General features: G+C 40.3%; 3 protein-coding genes and 1 long non-coding RNA gene across 18 annotated transcripts in view; 2 read left to right on the top strand and 2 right to left on the bottom strand.

Moving 5' to 3' along the window:
• agfg1a (ArfGAP with FG repeats 1a) overlaps positions 1-6422 on the top strand; it is a 22956-nt gene extending 16534 nt beyond the window's left edge. For 8 of the 15 annotated variants that reach the window (XM_088078807.1, XM_088078808.1, XM_088078806.1 and 5 more), the window contains 8 exons: positions 651-866; positions 1525-1711; positions 2033-2112; positions 2675-2788; positions 3072-3116; positions 4567-4719; positions 4948-5042; positions 5501-6422. In XM_088078807.1, the coding sequence (XP_087934933.1) occupies positions 651-866; positions 1525-1711; positions 2033-2112; positions 2675-2788; positions 3072-3116; positions 4567-4719; positions 4948-5042; positions 5501-5560 (950 nt within the window). In that variant the 3' untranslated portion in view covers positions 5561-6422. The remainder of the gene's footprint in view (positions 1-650; positions 867-1524; positions 1712-2032; positions 2113-2674; positions 2789-3071; positions 3117-4566; positions 4720-4947; positions 5043-5500) is intronic. The other 7 variants (XM_088078816.1, XM_088078819.1, XM_088078817.1 and 4 more) reach the window with 2 other exon arrangements.
• slc19a3a (solute carrier family 19 member 3a) lies at positions 5500-10876 on the bottom strand. Its single transcript, XM_042486363.2, has 7 exons — positions 10632-10876; positions 9307-9542; positions 8666-9218; positions 7393-7471; positions 7042-7234; positions 6789-6930; positions 5500-6697 (listed from the first exon to the last, which is right to left on the bottom strand). Exons 1-7 carry the CDS (start codon positions 10776-10778, stop codon positions 6545-6547), a joined length of 1503 nt encoding a protein of 500 aa, XP_042342297.2. The 5' UTR covers positions 10779-10876; the 3' UTR covers positions 5500-6544.
• On the top strand, positions 9375-15373 carry LOC148189341 (uncharacterized). Its single transcript, XR_015776791.1, has 4 exons — positions 9375-9503; positions 10640-10805; positions 14768-14852; positions 15237-15373. It is a non-coding gene; the product is annotated as an uncharacterized LOC148189341 (long non-coding RNA).
• Positions 10990-16528, bottom strand: slc19a3b (solute carrier family 19 member 3b). Its single transcript, XM_042486364.2, has 8 exons — positions 15558-16528; positions 15242-15421; positions 14783-14948; positions 14299-14605; positions 13937-14088; positions 12569-12761; positions 11702-11843; positions 10990-11434 (listed from the first exon to the last, which is right to left on the bottom strand). Exons 1-8 carry the CDS (start codon positions 15705-15707, stop codon positions 11282-11284), a joined length of 1443 nt encoding a protein of 480 aa, XP_042342298.2. The 5' UTR covers positions 15708-16528; the 3' UTR covers positions 10990-11281.

Genomic DNA, 16528 nt, shown 5'->3' with positions numbered 1-16528 from the left:
TAAAGAGTGGTAGCTGGTATGCAGCTCTAATATATTATTAATTTTTTGGCAGAAGAAAGGTTGTACAATTCTGTTTTGTTTTTGTTTTTTTAATTTCTTTTGGGATCTAAAAAAAGCAATGACTAATCTGTAATGGTTTGTTTCCCGAGTAACAGTCTCAGATCTGGTTGAAAGTGACAGTCTACACATTACAGTCCAGTAATATCTACAGGATGGTTGGCAGACTAAAGATCTCTTCCACAGAACAGTCAAATTGTTTACCAATGTCACTTTTACAATATATTTTGGATTGGTTTTGTCTGTAACTCCGTTAATCCACAGTATGGGGCTGGACTCAGATGTAACCGAGCCATTTAAAAAAAAAAGGTGCTTTTCTGAACATCACATGCTTCTAACACAAATAAATGCAAACTGTATGCATTTCTTAGACCCATAGGCTGATGGAGAGACAGCATAGTTAAGTGTTGCAGAGGTTTAGAAGTGTTGCTATCTATCCTGTAGATAATGAAGTAAACCCAGCCCCAGCCTGAATCCTCTACGACATTACCCTCCTTGCAGCTTCTTCTCTCCTCCTCCATCGTGTTTTGCTGTTACTCAGCCAACAATCAAGGTCCCCCTTTATGACTTTTTAATCTCTCTCTTTCATGCAGGTAGTGCCTCAGGGGGACTAGCAAATGCCAATTTTGCAAATTTTGACAACTTCCCCAAATCGTGTAGTGCTGACTTTGGATCCTTCAGTTCCTCCTCCCAGAGTAACTCCACAGGAGCTGGCAGAGATGCAGTACAGAGTACTAGCCTCCCTGCCGATAGATACGCAGCCCTGGCTGACCTGGATAACGTGTTTAGCTCTGCCAAAACAGAGCAAGGTAAACTTCTCCTGCCTAGCCTGTTTCATAGATCTCAATCGTAGGGATAGAGGTTGACCAAAAAACTGATTTTGAGTTGACAAAAAACATTCTGAAATCAGCCACAGAGATTTAAGCTTCTCCTTCCCAGTGCAGGAACAGACATAGTCTCTATTTAACATGGCTGATTTACAATTCATAGCAAACATCTAACTCTGTATCTCTTAGTTTTTGGCTTAGCCAAGGCTTGGATGTATTTTAAGGTGGCCTAATGTTTTCTTTTTTTTCTCAAAATCAGCCCCTGGCTTCAGTGCTACTGAACCAGCCTGTATTAAAACAGCAGGCCACTGCACATGCTGGAAATAACATGTGCTATGTATTGGTTTCATTGGAGAGTTTTAAAGTCACATGGTCAGAATTCTGGCACTCGAGCATCTGTGAATTGTACTGGGCTGGTACTAGTTTATGTTGTTCGTATGTCTGTGCTAGAAATGCAAGTGCAAATTTCCTAATGATTGAACATTTATTCCCCATTATTTTTAATAGGTTGAATATGGCAGCCATATCCGGACCTTTTTTGTTGTTGTTACAGTCGCCTTTGAAATTTGACTTTTCCCCCTTGATAAATTGAATTGAGGTGGATTGAACCTAGCTCTGCTGTCATGTGCCTCTATTCCAGGAGGTGGTATTCCTGGTGGGGTGAGCTCAGCCGCAACGGCAGCAGCAGGAGTAAGTGGTTTGCCTCAGAAGCAGCCAGCAGTGCCTGCAGGGGGGGACCGCTATGCTGCTTTAGCTGAGCTTGACACTGTCTTCAGCCCCTCAGTCCCTGCTACCAGCGTTTACAACACCACCAGCACCTCACAAGGGTGAGACACACACACAGTTAGCACCCTGTTATAGTGGGGACCAAACATTTAATTCTAAACACAGTTTAGATTTTTTTAGCAAAAATGTTGGTGGCCAATTACTTATCCAGTTGTTGAAACATGGGTGTGATGGCTGATGGATCTGAAACATTGTGCCTGAATACATTAACAGCTATCAGTAACAAAGTGACTTTTATTCAAAGCAACTTGACCTACAGCCATGCATTGACCACAATCACTCAGGATCGTTCAGCGGTCCCTGGTCTTCTTTTTTGCAGACTTTCCTGATAAGCTTAATGTGTTGACTTTGTTTCACTACAGTGGTGTGTTTGGCCCAGAGACTGGGGTGTCCACAGCACAAGCACAGCAGGCCCTGCCAGGCATGGCTCAAGGTTTTGGACGTGAGTGAACCGTTTTCTGATGGTTTGTGCTAATTGTCATCTCAAGTTAAAATCAGTAATGATTTAGAAAGTTTAAAGTAATGATGGAAACAAGGGGCGATTCCAGGGTGATATAGAGTGTCCCTTTAGTAATTGGGGTTACTGTAGATTCAAATCTTTGTATTTTGCAGTTGACAACTTTTCTGCCCTTGTGGGCTCTTGAGTGCTTTCCTGGTTGAAATGTCAAGAGCTGCTTGAAGATTTGATCAGAGAATGAGGGAGGATCATTTTTCTTTAAACGTCATCATCTTACAGATACAGACTATACACAAATTTTAATTTGTCAGCAGGGACAAGCCAGGATCAGTTTTGTTGTTTGAAAGGGTTACCAAGGAGACAGCTTGTGTTGCAGAGATTTGAAGTTGGAGTGAGGGGAAATCACTGACGGAGGGCATTTATATGTTCAAATGGGGCATACTCCATGAATCAATACTTTTGTTTTTAACATGTTAAGTTAGTGCACATTATGTTTATTGTTTGACACTCTGTACTTGTTTGGTGACTCGATACTTCTCTCTAACAGCTCAATCAACTAATCCGTTTGTAGCTGCTGGAGTTGCCCCGGCAGCAGCTCCAACCAACCCATTCCAAAGCAATGGCAGAACAGCAAATATGGCGGCAGCAGCAGCAGCAGCAGGTGTGTGTATGTTTGTGTGCGTCTGGGTAGTGTACTGTATGTGCTACAAATTCACGGTCAACTTACTCTGTTATTATTCTAAGTGCAGAATAAAATCCTTTCACGTGACACCCTTTACCCAGGCTCAGAAAAAATATGCCTCCCACCACAGAGGCTACCAATCAAGGAAATAAAAGGGAAAGTTTTAACTTTTAAAAACTGCTGAATTTCGTTCCCTATGGAAATGGCCAGAATGACTTACATCGCCATTGTCTTGTCTGATTGCTCTTGTCATGCTGTACAGACTTGATGAGGGCTCTTCATGGGCAGGGTTATCCTCCCACCTTTGGTAGGTTCCCTTGTGCTCTCTGCTTCCCCTTTGCTCTCCTGTGTCTTTCTTTTGCAGTGCCTTCTTGTCCCTTCAGCAAATCTATCAGGAAAATGTTGTTGAAGTAAAATCAATCACAACATTCAGATAAAGGGGCGTAAGGTAACAGTAACCAGGAGAAGATAGGACATGTTCAGCCTGAGTGTAAAATAAATGCAGCTCTTAGGAAATCTTGAAAATGGGAAAGTTATTGATTAAGAAGCTCTAATTATGTTCATATGGAGAGAGCAAGTCATAAAATGTATTTCTTCTGATTTAAAATGTCATGTAATGTGTTGTATCTATCTAAGGGCAGCGCCCTCATGCCCTCTATTGGGACCCTGTAAATTCATTAATGTTGGCTTCTTCAACATTTTCATTTATCAGATACCAGGAGGCACGATGTCTCCTCTGCCTTTTTAAGACATTAGCTTATTAACCTCAACATGCACCATAACAAATATAAATGATCATTTTTTAATTCATGAACTCCGTAACATCATAAAATGCTCATTCAGTGGATAAAGACAGTAACCCAGGATTTGAAATTAATTGTAATTCAAGTTGTTGATTTTGCTTAATGGCCACTGGATGTAGTATTTTTACCAGGTATCAGATTTCTCAGTTGCCTGCTGACTGTCTTACTAACTGCAGTTTGATTCCACTTGTTGCAGTGTTGTGCTCCTGTGTGGTCACACGCTGGTGCTACACTTGCTGCACGTGTTAAAGCCTCATGTCTGACTCTTGCTCAAACCTTTTTCCTAAGGCTTGTCTGGAGACAACCTTAATCTAAACATGCATGTGTTTCAACTGCACAAACACATGCAGTGTGAGATGCTGAAGATCTCAGAGTTAAATGGACGGTTTGGACATTGGGAGCCACACTATGGATTACAGACTCACCTGTGCAGCTATGCCCCTGCTTAAAGGACCAAACCTACTGCACAGCGTAGTTGACATATTTCTGTTCCTTAGTCGTTGTACAAAAATGTCTCTTTGTGTTTTCTCGTTGACTGTCTGTAATCTGTAGGTGTTCATCCTCTCATTTAAGTTCACTTCCAGTATACTGCTTTCTAACAAACTACTGATATATAGAAGTAGGTCAGCATATTTTATGTTCTTGCATTATTCTTGCACTTTTTGGGTTGTACCCAAATTGTTTAATGCACTTATTGTAAGTTTCTTTGGATTGGAAGAAAAAGCCTCAGTTAAATACATAATGTAATGTCTGATATTAATAATGTCGTAGTATTTGCAGTTGTGTATGTTTTTTTATAGGTGTGCGTGTGTGTGTGTGTGTGTGTGTGTGTGTGTGTGTGTTAAAAAACAATGAAGCAGCTACTGCTAACCATGTCATTTAGACCTAATATTTCATGCCTGTAGATGTCTTGTTTAGGCTTCTTTAACCGGCGGCTTTCCTGCTGTATTGCAGCATCGTTTGGCACAGGGTCCATGAGTATGCCAGCTGGATTTGGGAACACTGCAGCCTTCAACCTGCCCACCAGCTTTAGTGGAACCTTCCAGCAACCCTTTCCTGGCCAGGCTCCCTTCCCTCAGCCTCCTGCCTATCCCCAGCAACCAAATGGTGTGTTTCTCTGTGTAGGTTATGTAGATGTAGACATATACGCTTTAATAGCCATTCTGAAATTCAGGCTTGCATGTGCATCTGACTGAGTGGTTATCACATTAGAGCACTTACGTCCCTTAAAATTGTTCAAGTTATGCTATTCTGTTCGGTGAGGTTTGTTCTCATGAACATGGGTAAAGGAGTTTTCCTTTTTTGTTGTTGAGTGACAATTTACGTGTCTTGCAGGTGGAGGATTTCCAGCTTTTGGCCAGGCCAAGCCTGTTGTGACTCCTTTTGGGCAGGTGATGGCTGGACCTATGGTCTCAAGCAACCCTTTCTTGGTAAGAGGGATACATGGCTGGATGTCTTGTTGAAGAGTTTAGTTTTATACAGAAGAATGAAGAGGCTTTCCAGTTATCTTGAATAGGCCATTGATTACATTGTCACTGTTTTGTCAGTTATAATAAAAACAAAAAAAAACCCCACCAGTCATTGAATGTACATCATCACATCAAATTAATGGATTTCAAAACGTCAGCAATTAGTGTCCTCAGTTCTCAAACACTTACTGAGAAATGTAAGAAGAAAAGGTTATGTCACACAGTGGTACACATGCTTTTGTGTTGCAGGCATCAAATTCAGAATGAGTGTATATTTACAAAAAACAATAATGTTTATTGGTTTGAACAATTAAATACCTTGTCTTTGTACTGTATTTGACTGAATATAGGTCAAAGGATTTGGTCGTAGTAAGCACTATTTTCTGATTATGTGTTTGTGTATCTTTTTTCCCCTCCAGGGTGCAGCTCCATCTGCACAATATCCTGCAGGAGGCTCTTCAACGAATCCCTTCTTATAGCGATCCATCCAATCAGCTCTGATACAGGGTCAACTGGCGCGCTTGCACCTATTGCACTGTTTTGTTTCACAAGTAGCTTTAAACACGATGTTTGTAAGGATTTGTATTTTCTATCGCAGTTTGTCACAAATGGAACAGTATGACAGACGGTCATGTTGACTCTGTCTACGGCTACAAAACAAAGTGATGGTGTGTGCAGAGGGAGAGGTCTTTCCCCTACTCTCGATTTAACCTGTGAACTGGCCTGGCCTCTGCTGAACTACAGTGTATAATCAAACTGGCTGAAAACTTAAGTTATTGAGTACAGAACATCCCATTCATTATGCTGCAATTCTGTACATATTCGTTTTCTTTTTAGGAAATTAGCGCTTTGTGCATATCAGTATTTGTATCTAACACACAGGATTTGTTAAGACAGAACTTTTGCTTGGTAAAGCTAAAGGGTACTGCCACTTTCTGTATTTGTGAAGAACCAAACTGTTTATTTGTGCAGGTTTCTTTTAAGGTAAACTGTTCTCACTAAAGAAAAAAAAGCCTATTGTGTTGGCGAGAGATGAGAGATGAGTGACCGTTGAATCAGGGATGGGCAGGGGACTTGTTTCTCTGCCATCCCCTGTCCTGCTGACAGAGGCCCAGGTCACAAAGCTTGTGAACTACACTCAGTCCATAAGTAGGTGAAGGCTGATGAGCCGAAAACACTTACATTGGGTATTAGAGAATTTTAAGTTAATGTGTAAATATATACAGTATATATATTAAAATGAGTTTTAAGTCAGAAGAAATGACCAAACCATTCATTTATATTGATGTATGAAAATCTTGTATATTTGTTTTGTATAAAAAAAAAAAAGGATTTATATTCTTGGTGTTGCAGTCAGTAATTTGAAGCTTTTCTGCTTTTAAATTGGCATTTGTCCACTTGGACACAGTGAGGACCAAAAGCACAAGTGATTATCTTAGCTGATGGTGGCAAAGTCTTTGAATTTAGAGTCTGTGTTCATCAGAATCTCGAGGTTCATTTTTTCCTGGAGGGTCGGACTCTTTGCTGCTTCTCTTCTCTGCTTTCCAAATAGTAAACAGTCCCCGAAGTGAAAAAACAACAGCGATGATTAAGTGGTAACTGGCATAGATGGTGAACTGTAAAATAATAATTTCAAAGCAATGATGAGTGGACACATAAACACTTCTGCTACATCTTCAAAAGACATTTTCTGATCAGACTGCTCACCTGAGGAATGATGCTCAGGCCCAGCCCTCTACTGTCAACCACAATGGAAGTGAGGATCGTCTGTAGAGCCAGTGCTCCAAAGTTGTTTGCTCCAAACACAAGAGCATATCTTTCCATTGACAGGTCAGCTGCAATCTGGTACCTAAGACAAGAATTGTTTATTTAAATGTTCTTTCATGTTCTGCCTGCAATAAAATAAGTCTGAATTATGAGGTAAAATAACCTGTGTTATCTTATCGTATAACACTCTTACATGGCTATTGTTATCAGCAGCATGTACAGGCACTTGAAAACGACGTAACTAACGTAGCAGACCCAGATGTTGCCGATGAAAGTCATGAGGAATAGTGCTGTTGCCCCGAGTCCAGAGAAACCACCTAGGGCCAGCTCTCCCCACAGCTCCCATCTCACCTCAGTGAAGCCTATACCATAGGCTGTTCCTGCACCTGCAAAACACATTGATTTAAGATTACTGTAATAGAGATGACGGTAAGCACCAAGAAGAGGGGTTGTAATCAAATAACTTTGATAATGGTCGAATGCAACCTTTTTTTCCTTCCTAGTCTGTATCATTCACTGGAAACCTTTATATTATGTTGCTTACTCAACAGGTAGGACACTGCCTCCACACCTCCATTGTAGATGCTGAAGTTCTGAGAAGGCTGCACATCCTCCCACAGCATCTGCAGGGTACAGATCATTTAGGCCATATGGAGGTACTAATCTCACACATTACACTGGCCCTCACGCAAGAAAAAACATACACATTCACCTTTTTTTGCTCATGTCCAGGATTTGTTCTTATTTTGTCAGTACCCATTAAAAATCCCATCTTGTTTTCACAGTCCACATTTTGTTGCCCAGTGCAAGGAAAAATAAATGTTATATTTGAGTAACATTTACAAAAATGCACAAATATCATTTAATCAAATTAAGATAATGTTTTAGAGTAGTTGTTATGACTGGATTATTAAATTTTAGAGCTAAAGAAATATACTCTGTTCATTTATCCCAATTACTGTAATTTCCCTTACTATGTGTCCCGCTGCTCACTGGTGCTAGATTGTAACAAAATACATTTACTCAAGTACTGTTCTTGAGTACAGTTATGAGGAACGTTTAGTTTACTTTACTTGAGCATGTTAATCTCATGCAACTTCCCACTTAAACCCCACTACACTTCAGATGGAAATATTGTACTTTTTACTTTGCTACCACTACTGAAATACTTTATTACAAATTAAGATTTTTGCACACAAACTTATAAAAATGTACACATGTGCAGCTAAAGCAATTAGTTGACTAATCAGAAAATAAACTTCCATCTAGTTTTGTAATTATGCGTGTCCTTTTTCATGCAAAACATGGGCCAGCTTTTACTAAATGTAAAAGGACTTGATGCTTTTTCTTTATTATTTTTGATTATTTAAACTTTCTGCATGCATCCTTTTACTTTAATATTTCATTACGTTACCCTGACATTACATACTTTGTTAAATTTTATTTAATAGTTTCTCAGTTTCACAACTAAGTTCTTCATCTTACAATCTTTTTCGGTGTCATGTCTCCAGTCTTGGCCATATGCCAAAGCCTTTGCACACGGCACAACTCTTATATAGTGTTTAGGGGTTTTTACCTATGCTAATAGATTACTTAAGATCAAGTGGGATGCAGCATTCAGCACACTGATCAGAGCAAATTTGCATGATTAAGAACACTGGGTGCACTTGGAGCTCACTTATTTTATACTTTCTCTTACCATAAAATGAGAAATTTAAGCGAATGATGCTGCATGAGGCTCAATAATTACTTGTTGAATATGTCCAAACAAAACAGGTATGTAGCTTTTCATTTTTTTTGTTGCATTCACAACTGACCTGCACATAGTTGACAGTCTGGTTATAACCGCAGGTGGCCATCGCCCACCACACTGACCAGTACAGCAGCTGTCTGGAGGAATAGCACTGGCGGAAGTCTCTCCACAGCTGGAGGAGGACTTGGCTGCAGCTCTCTGCTATGACCAACTCCTCAAGGTCATCAGCCTGAGGCCCTTTTTCATTCCATTTTTCTCCTGCATCATCCTCTGTTTCTCCTTTCTCCACCGTTTTATCTTTAATATCTTCCAGGGAAACTTTATCTCTGATTGTGTGTTCTGTTGCATCCCCAGTCCCATCTACGTGCCTCTTTGTTTCCTCTGTTGCCGTCTGCTTTCTGCGATGGAAGAACATGCTCTGCTGGGGCATTGGCAGTAGGCATGAAGTGACGAGAGCTATAGCGGTGAGAACTAGAGTAAGCACCAGGATGTTGTTGTAGGACATGAGGTTGAAACTGACAAGCAGCTGACCCAGCACAGAGCCCACCGTGTACCCCAGGAGCTGGACGCTGCGGCAGTAAGAGGTGGCCTTCCGGTACCTCTTTAGATCCACCACGCTGTAATAAACAACATATTCAAAATGTAAAATTCAAACCCCTGGCAGTGCTGGTCTCTTTCTCTACCCTTTTTGCTTCAGTACGTAACCTGTAGATGTAAGAGAAGTAGGCCACCTCGCTGGCTGTCACCACCCCATAGAAGAACTCCATGGCCTGCAGGGCTGGTACACTTTTCAGCCAGAGTATCATCCCTGTGGTGATGAAGAGGGTGACACACTGAAACACCACCACAGGCTTGTAACGCAGCCAGTCAGTCAGCAGGAACACCGGGACCAGCATTGACAGGTAAGAGTAAGTCCACACGGGTAATATTTGATTGACAACCTGATGAGGAAACACCAATAGGTAAATAAATAAAAATTTAATAGCTATTACAATCAAGATAGGAACTGCATTACCTCATAGCAATAATTAAAGGTTTTCTAATCGTGATTGGATTTTTATCACACAGGTAACTAAGACTGTATTTAACTCTTTACTGTCATTTGTAATAACTTAACATGAACATTTCTCCAAGTACAAAATAATAAACATGTTAGTTATTTTAGGTTTTGGTATCCGAGCTGCAAAACTGATGAGGCAAACGGAAACAGTGTCAAGCTGTGATTGCTCTTTTGATTTAATTATATTTTTCTGGGTTATGGGTCACTGAAAGCAGTTTTTTTTCCAAGGTGGGCTGTATGGGGTCCTTGTACCACTGTGAATGGGGGTCAGCAACAACACTTACTTCAGCCACCTAAAAAAAAATAACAACTAGTTTAAGTGTACACTATTCTGAGAGTATTTCCACTGCTTTACCTTTGCCTCAGACAACCACTTTGAACAGGAAAGCCATTAACGGCTTCAGTTCCCCATCTGTGCTCCCATTCAATCCACCAGACTCCATTGAGAAAAAAAGTAATTTTAGCTTGCTGAACATAGGCCTGCTTGTCTACTGCTGCTTCAATCAGTTAGTTAGTTTGTGTTTTTGTGTAACTTTAGTGAATCCAGGCTAACCCCTTTAATTCCCAGAGTCTGACAATAAGACAAATAAACTAACCAACTGAGACAGCGGTAGACCAGCAGCTCCTGTGTTCAGTGGTGTTAAATCGCTGTTTTTCTCAATGGAGTCTGGCTCTGAGGACAGCAATAAAACGGCTTCATTTTCCCTTGATAATCATTGTGTGATACTAAGATAAACCAGTGAAAATACTCTGAATATAGCGTACACTTACATGGCAGAAAAATGTTTAATTGCTGCCCACATTAGTACATTACTTAGCTTCTATGCTGGATTCCTGCCTGCCTCTCCACACTGGGGGCATGCTGACTGACATACTGTTTTCTATCAAGTGTCTAAGGAAAAGTAACGCATACAACCCCACTTCAAAAATCTGAATTATACCTTCAAGTCATTTGTCCGTTCTTTTGTACCTGCTCAGTCGTCAGATTCTTGTCTGGTCCTGTCAAGTACGGGATGAGGAAAGGCTCCAGGGGTTTGACTGTGCTGAAGAATCCATAAATGCAAAGCAGAGTAGTGGGATACCTCCAGCCTGCTCTCCATCTCCTTACTGCCTCCATCTTCTGCTGTTCTTCTACCTGTCTCAGGTGTGTGTATATGTTCCTTTACTCTGTCTGTCTTGCCTACTTGTTGAAAGCACTTCAGGTTGTCTAAGCGTCGAGCTTGTTTTGTAAATCAACAACCAAGATAAAAGAGCAGCAGCACCATGGTGAAGGTTCAGCTCTAGCCCAGATACACATGTAACAAATTAAACAGGCAGCCACACCAATCTAAGGACTTTATCTTTAATATCCTCACTAAACAGTAATAATTTCGGCTTTATTGTGCTGTTGAGATTCTTGCAGAGATAACAAATTGTAGAGGTGATATGAGAAACACATATGACTTTCAGTCAGCAACTAAGGGCTATTGCTGTATCTAGGGGCACCATTTGGCAGGCAATACGATGTTTTACACTCATTTACACATGCACTCAGAAGATTTTTTTTATTCCCCATCAGTAAATGGAACAATCACCTGCTCATTTAGGTTTTTCAAGACTATAACAGTTTATTGACCTTGGTCAGAAACGCTCAGCACAGATCACCTCCACCCTGGACTCTCGGTCCTTGGTTCCTGTGTGCTCAGGATTGTGCTGATTCACACAGGCAGTGTAGGTCCCTCGTATCAGAAAGAGCACTGAGATAATGGCGTAGTAGCTGCCGTAGATGATGAACTGCAGACAAATCCCACAGTTAGTAATATTTTAGTCATGCTATGGCTTGATCATTACCAAACATGTCTGCATGCAATAGTGAATTACAACCAGAAGGTGTTGCTCTCTCCTCATATTTTAGTGTTTATCATTCAACAGAAATCTTATGCTGCTTTCATTCTTGTTTCAGAGAGAGCTCACCCACAGATTGTGAGTGATAAATTCCTTGTGCTCTTACATTTCATAAAATTTCAAAAAATAATAATAATTTACCGTTTACGCACATACCTGTGTCACAATATCCAGTCCCAGTGCAGCTTCATCCACAACTATGACTGTTATAATGGTCTGCAGCAAAAGGGCCACAAAAGTGTTGATTCCAAATGTTAAGGCGTAGCACTCCATGGAGAGGTTGGATGCGATCTGAAATCTAAAATAACAAAGCAGTTATAATTTGTGAAAGAACTTTAGTGTATACTTATCAGTCACTGATGCTATATTTCTAAGCAATGCAAAATAGAGCTGAAACAATCAGTCGATTAACAGAAAATGTATCTACTGTTTGGATGGTCAATTAATCATTTGGGTCACTTGCCAAGCAAAAACTTCAAATATTTGCTGATAACAGCTTCTTCAATGAGCATGTTCTGCCTTTCTTTGTATTTCATTATAAATTTAATATCTTAGTGTAGAGGATTTTTTGTCAGAATAAAGGAGCGGTTTTAGTATGTAACTAATAGATTAATTATTAATTGTTTGAGAGAACAACCAGCAGATCAGTCAGCAATGAAAATAATCTGTGGTTGCAGCCTAATCCAAAATTTGCCATCTTTGTCAAAAAAATATCTTGATATTTGATTTTCTCCAAATCAACCACTCCTAAGTGGGGTTTTATTTGTAAAATAAGCTTTTTAGACAAACACCTCATATTGTTATGATAATGAAGTGTTGACTTTTGGTGCTTTCACAAAATATTTACGCAATGAGATTTTTTGAAAATAATTATCGAGTGTGGATATAATGACCAAGAAGGTAAAGGCAAATAATGGCAGAACAGCCAAAACAGTTAGATAAGTTCAGAAAACAGGGACAGTTTTTAAAGGCCCACAGTAAATATGCAGAATGAAAAAATGAGATATTTTATGGTGAATTTACGTTGTTATGGTGATGAGGAGCATGTAGCAGGACTTGAAAATGACATAACCAGCATAGCATGCCCAGATACTGCTGGTGAGCGCCATCAGAAACACAGCACCCGTTCCCACAGCTGAAAACAACCCTAACGCCAGCTCTCCCCACACGGCCCAGGTCACCTTGATGTGGCCCACAGAGAAGGCTGCTGCAGCACCTGGCCCATGGAAGAGAAGGAGGAAGTGATTAATCTGTCATTCCAATGGAAAACACCTCCACTGTGCCTGTACATCCTTTTTATGATTCATTTATTAACCCAAACAACGTCTCTTTCCTGGAACGGTGATACAAATAGTAATGTGGCTTCAAAACAAAAACTCATGCACCACATGCCTTAACTGGCCTCCGCAGCACCTGCCTGTTATGATGAACCTTTTAAAACCTGGCTCTTGGGATCAACTATCAGCAATAATCAGAGAATCCATTACCTCCTAACTCTGTCTCCTTAATTGAATCAATTACTCTTCTTCTTGTCGTGCTGAGCCAGGTTGAGCGTAAGCAAGTGAGACCACGGTGTTGCTATTTCCTTTCAAAATCAATACACATTTTCCATTTAATCATGTCTCTCTTATAACCTATAACAGCATGGTTGTTTTCTTTTAACTGCAAGTTTTTATAGGTCTATGCACATCAGACATGGCGACTTTAATGACATTGTTAACATTGTTTAATTTCCTGTGTCCAAAAGCAGCTTTTTACTCTTTTCACTCCTTGATTAAATGTGGTTTTGTCCACATTATTCTTAAAAAAAAACTCAAAACCTTAGTTTATGAGTGCTTTGTCCTGTTCCCACAATATTTTTGAAAAGTTGTTTTTTTTAAAGCTGGCGATATTCTGTACATTACTGTGATTGTCAACAAATCACAAGAAAATACCAAAACCAACAATATGTGAGACTGGTTTTCCAATACCTACCCTAACCTCTGTTTTTTTTTAACTTCATATTTTTATGAAAAAGCTGGAGGTGCTAGTTGTAACTAAGGAGCATGTTATCTAATGCAACAGTGTGGACCATTGTGTTTTTAATAGTTTTTGGACAACAATGGAGGTCTTGGCACAGAGGAGTAAACATTATCGAGCTTAAGGTACAAAGACGAGACTTAAATGTAGAATCAGTTCATCACTACTTTGGTCTTTTCATGAGGTTTTCTGACACTGAGAAAAATATAGGTTATTAACAGACTTATGCTCCAAGAACTGATGATACTGAAACAAATTTGAAACAAAGTTGCTCAAGTATGACTTCACCAGAAATAGGAACCTCTAATATTTCTTCATGTTATCTGTAAAAGGTTTTCTCTTTTGGGCACATACACATAGAGCCAGTCTTACCTACAAGGGAACACGCAGCCTCTACTCCTCCGTTGTAGATGGACGATGTGGCTGATGGTTCTATATGGTCCCACATTAACTGTATGTAGTTGAAAACCTGTACGTAGCCAGCTGTGGCCAGAGCCCACCACAGGGACCAGTAGATTAAATTCCTGCATGGTGGAAATGATTAAAACAGATTATAATCATGATTATAATGAGAGGACTATCGGAGTTCTATATGAAGACATTATAGAGACTTGCTTATTTGTTACAGTAAATGACAAACTATAACACAGACAAAATGTGCTTAAGGTGTGTGCTCAGCAGATCTGTATTTAAAGTATGAAATGTGCTGATATTTAATCAAAAAAAGAAAATGCCTGGAAGAATATGACTCCCTGAAGCTTTGCCAGAGTAGATGGCCTGCACTGGCTGCATTTTCCCTGCTGCACCAGCCAGCACTGCCATTATGCTCCATCTTCTCTTTCACAGAGCCAACGCCATCCTTATCCATCACCGGTCCATCCGCTCCCAAAGGCCCCCCCTGCTGGGACTGCAAGCCCACACCCGCAGCCTTTTTCCCTTTGAAGAACAGGCTCCTCTGGGGCATTGGCAACCAGAAGGAGATGAGAAAAGCCATGCTTACAGTCCCCAGAGTGATAGCATTGATGTAGAAGTAGTCCACTCCTGTTTATTAGAGTTCAGACTTTATCAGTGCATGCTTAATTTACACAAGGTGTTTACTGGGAGATGTTTAGAGTCTATATTTAAGAGAATTCTTGATTGTTATGTGGAGAAAATACAGATTCAAAACTCATCTATTATTTTTAATTTACTCCATTTATATAGACAAAGAGGCCCTACCTGCCAGGGAGATCAGCACTTGGCCCAGGCTGGCACCAAATGTATATCCAGCCAGCATGGCACTGCGGAGGTAACCAGTGGCTCTTTGATAATTCTCAACTGGAATTAAGCTGTAAATATAGGAAAAATAGGCCACCTCTGTGGAAGTCACTACAGCATAGTTGACCTGTTGGTGTGATAGAACAGTTTAAAAGAGATTTCAACCTTGTACCAGTACTGCATAATGTCCTGCAATCTTTCTTAAAAAATGATCCTGAGTAACATGCAACAGTGCAGTACTACTGTAATATGTCTGTTCAAAGCAGGATTATAGTCTAATCTAATTGTGACATTTTTGTAACCTTTTTTGTCAGGACACAGGAGTGCTGCAGCTTTTATTATTCTGAATAAAACAAATGTGTGACATACATTATCTCTGTTCAACTATTTTCAATCATATTTCTCAATTTTTCAGTGGACCTGAAGGAAGATCATGGCAGGCAGACCGGGGACAAAGCAGAGCAGGATATAGTTGGTGACCAGGAAGAGCCCCTGCACCACAATGAGGGGTTTGTGCCTCAGAAAGTCAGTCAGGAGGAAGACGGGAAAAAGGAAGGCAAGGTAAGAGTACGTCCAGATCGGGAACAGGTAGTTGGTCACCTGTGGGGAAAACAACAATCCTGATCCAGGCACACTGTTTATCTCTCTTGTCCTCTGCATTCATATCTCATTTTTAATCAAAACAGAGGAGCAGCTGCTAAAAGGTTGTGTACACGCATGTGTTTGCCATGCTTACCACTTCTTCAGAGATGTTCTTGTGCGGTCCAATTAGGTATGGTGTGAGGAATGGCTCTGCTACTCTGCAGTTAGCAAAAAAGCCATAGAGTGACAGGACTGCCGTAGGATAAGCCCAGGTGGAGGACCTCAGCTTGGCCCAACAGCCCATTCCTTTACCTCAATAGACTTTCCCAGAGATCGTTTTTTGTTTTTATTTTCAAGAACGCTGCCAGAGCACCTTTAACATTATTTGAAGTCAGACTTCCCAGACTATCCCTCAGTTCGCTGACTGCTTTTGAAACAATAAGTATCAGTAGTAGCTAGAAAATACACACATAATCTTTATGGCCTGCATGTGCTTGAGTCAAAGTTTATGAGCAGTAGACTTCAACCTGACAGGAAACAGGGGGATAGTTTCAGGTTTTGCTGTCAGTGCAAGCCTCAAGTCTGTGAAAGATTATGTCAGTCAAGATAGGAGTGCATTTAACAGGGGTGAATGAAACTTCAATTGTAAGGCAGAGGCAGGCAAATTGAGCCTGTGCATAAGATGACCCCCCTCTGTAACATAAAAGCAAATATATTTATTAATTGCATCAGAGATTAACCAGTTCTCTAACTGTATGACAGAGTTAAGTAAACAGATGTATGAATGAGAATGCTGTATAACATGTAAGAGGAAAAACAGAACAATTAGGCTATTCAACATATAAACCCAAACCCAAGTTATGGATGCTATGAGCCTCACTGAGCAGCAGGACCGACCTTGGCATAAGGAATCTATATTATTATTCTGTTTAGTCCTCGTATATTCCTCACTTACCTAAAATAACTCACTGTCTAAGCCTACTTGCAAAAACCTCAGAAATACAGGCAGTTCCCGAAATGATGGAAGGCTCAACATTTCAAGACATTGCCAAAATTCACTCCTGCCTCGATACTTCACTGTCACAGCCTCCTTGTAAATGACCCCAAGATGTGATAGTAATAGTG

Source organism: Plectropomus leopardus, chromosome 6 (genome assembly GCF_026936395.1).
Source record: "Plectropomus leopardus strain MGB_pleo_1.0 chromosome 6, ASM2693639v1, whole genome shotgun sequence".
NCBI classification, from domain to species: domain Eukaryota; kingdom Metazoa; phylum Chordata; class Actinopteri; order Perciformes; family Serranidae; genus Plectropomus; species Plectropomus leopardus.
Note: the sequence above shows the minus strand (reverse complement) of the source record. Positions and strands in the feature narration are given on the sequence as shown.

Coding starts and splice junctions, on each gene's coding strand:
- slc19a3a (XM_042486363.2), bottom strand. CDS start 10,778: ATGGAGGCAGTAAGGAGATGGAGAGCAGGCTGGAGGTATCCCACTACT. Junction 7,472..8,665: donor AGACTGTCAACTATGTGCAG/GTCAGTTGTGAA, acceptor TGTACCCTGCAG/ATGCTGTGGGAGGATGTGCA. Junction 7,235..7,392: donor GGCAGTGTCCTACCTGTTGA/GTAAGCAACATA, acceptor TGTGTTTTGCAG/GTGCAGGAACAGCCTATGGT.
- slc19a3b (XM_042486364.2), bottom strand. CDS start 15,707: ATGGGCTGTTGGGCCAAGCTGAGGTCCTCCACCTGGGCTTATCCTACG. Junction 12,762..13,936: donor GGCTGCGTGTTCCCTTGTAG/GTAAGACTGGCT, acceptor TCCATGGGCCAG/GTGCTGCAGCAGCCTTCTCT. Junction 11,844..12,568: donor CTCCTCATCACCATAACAAC/GTAAATTCACCA, acceptor TTGTTATTTTAG/ATTTCAGATCGCATCCAACC.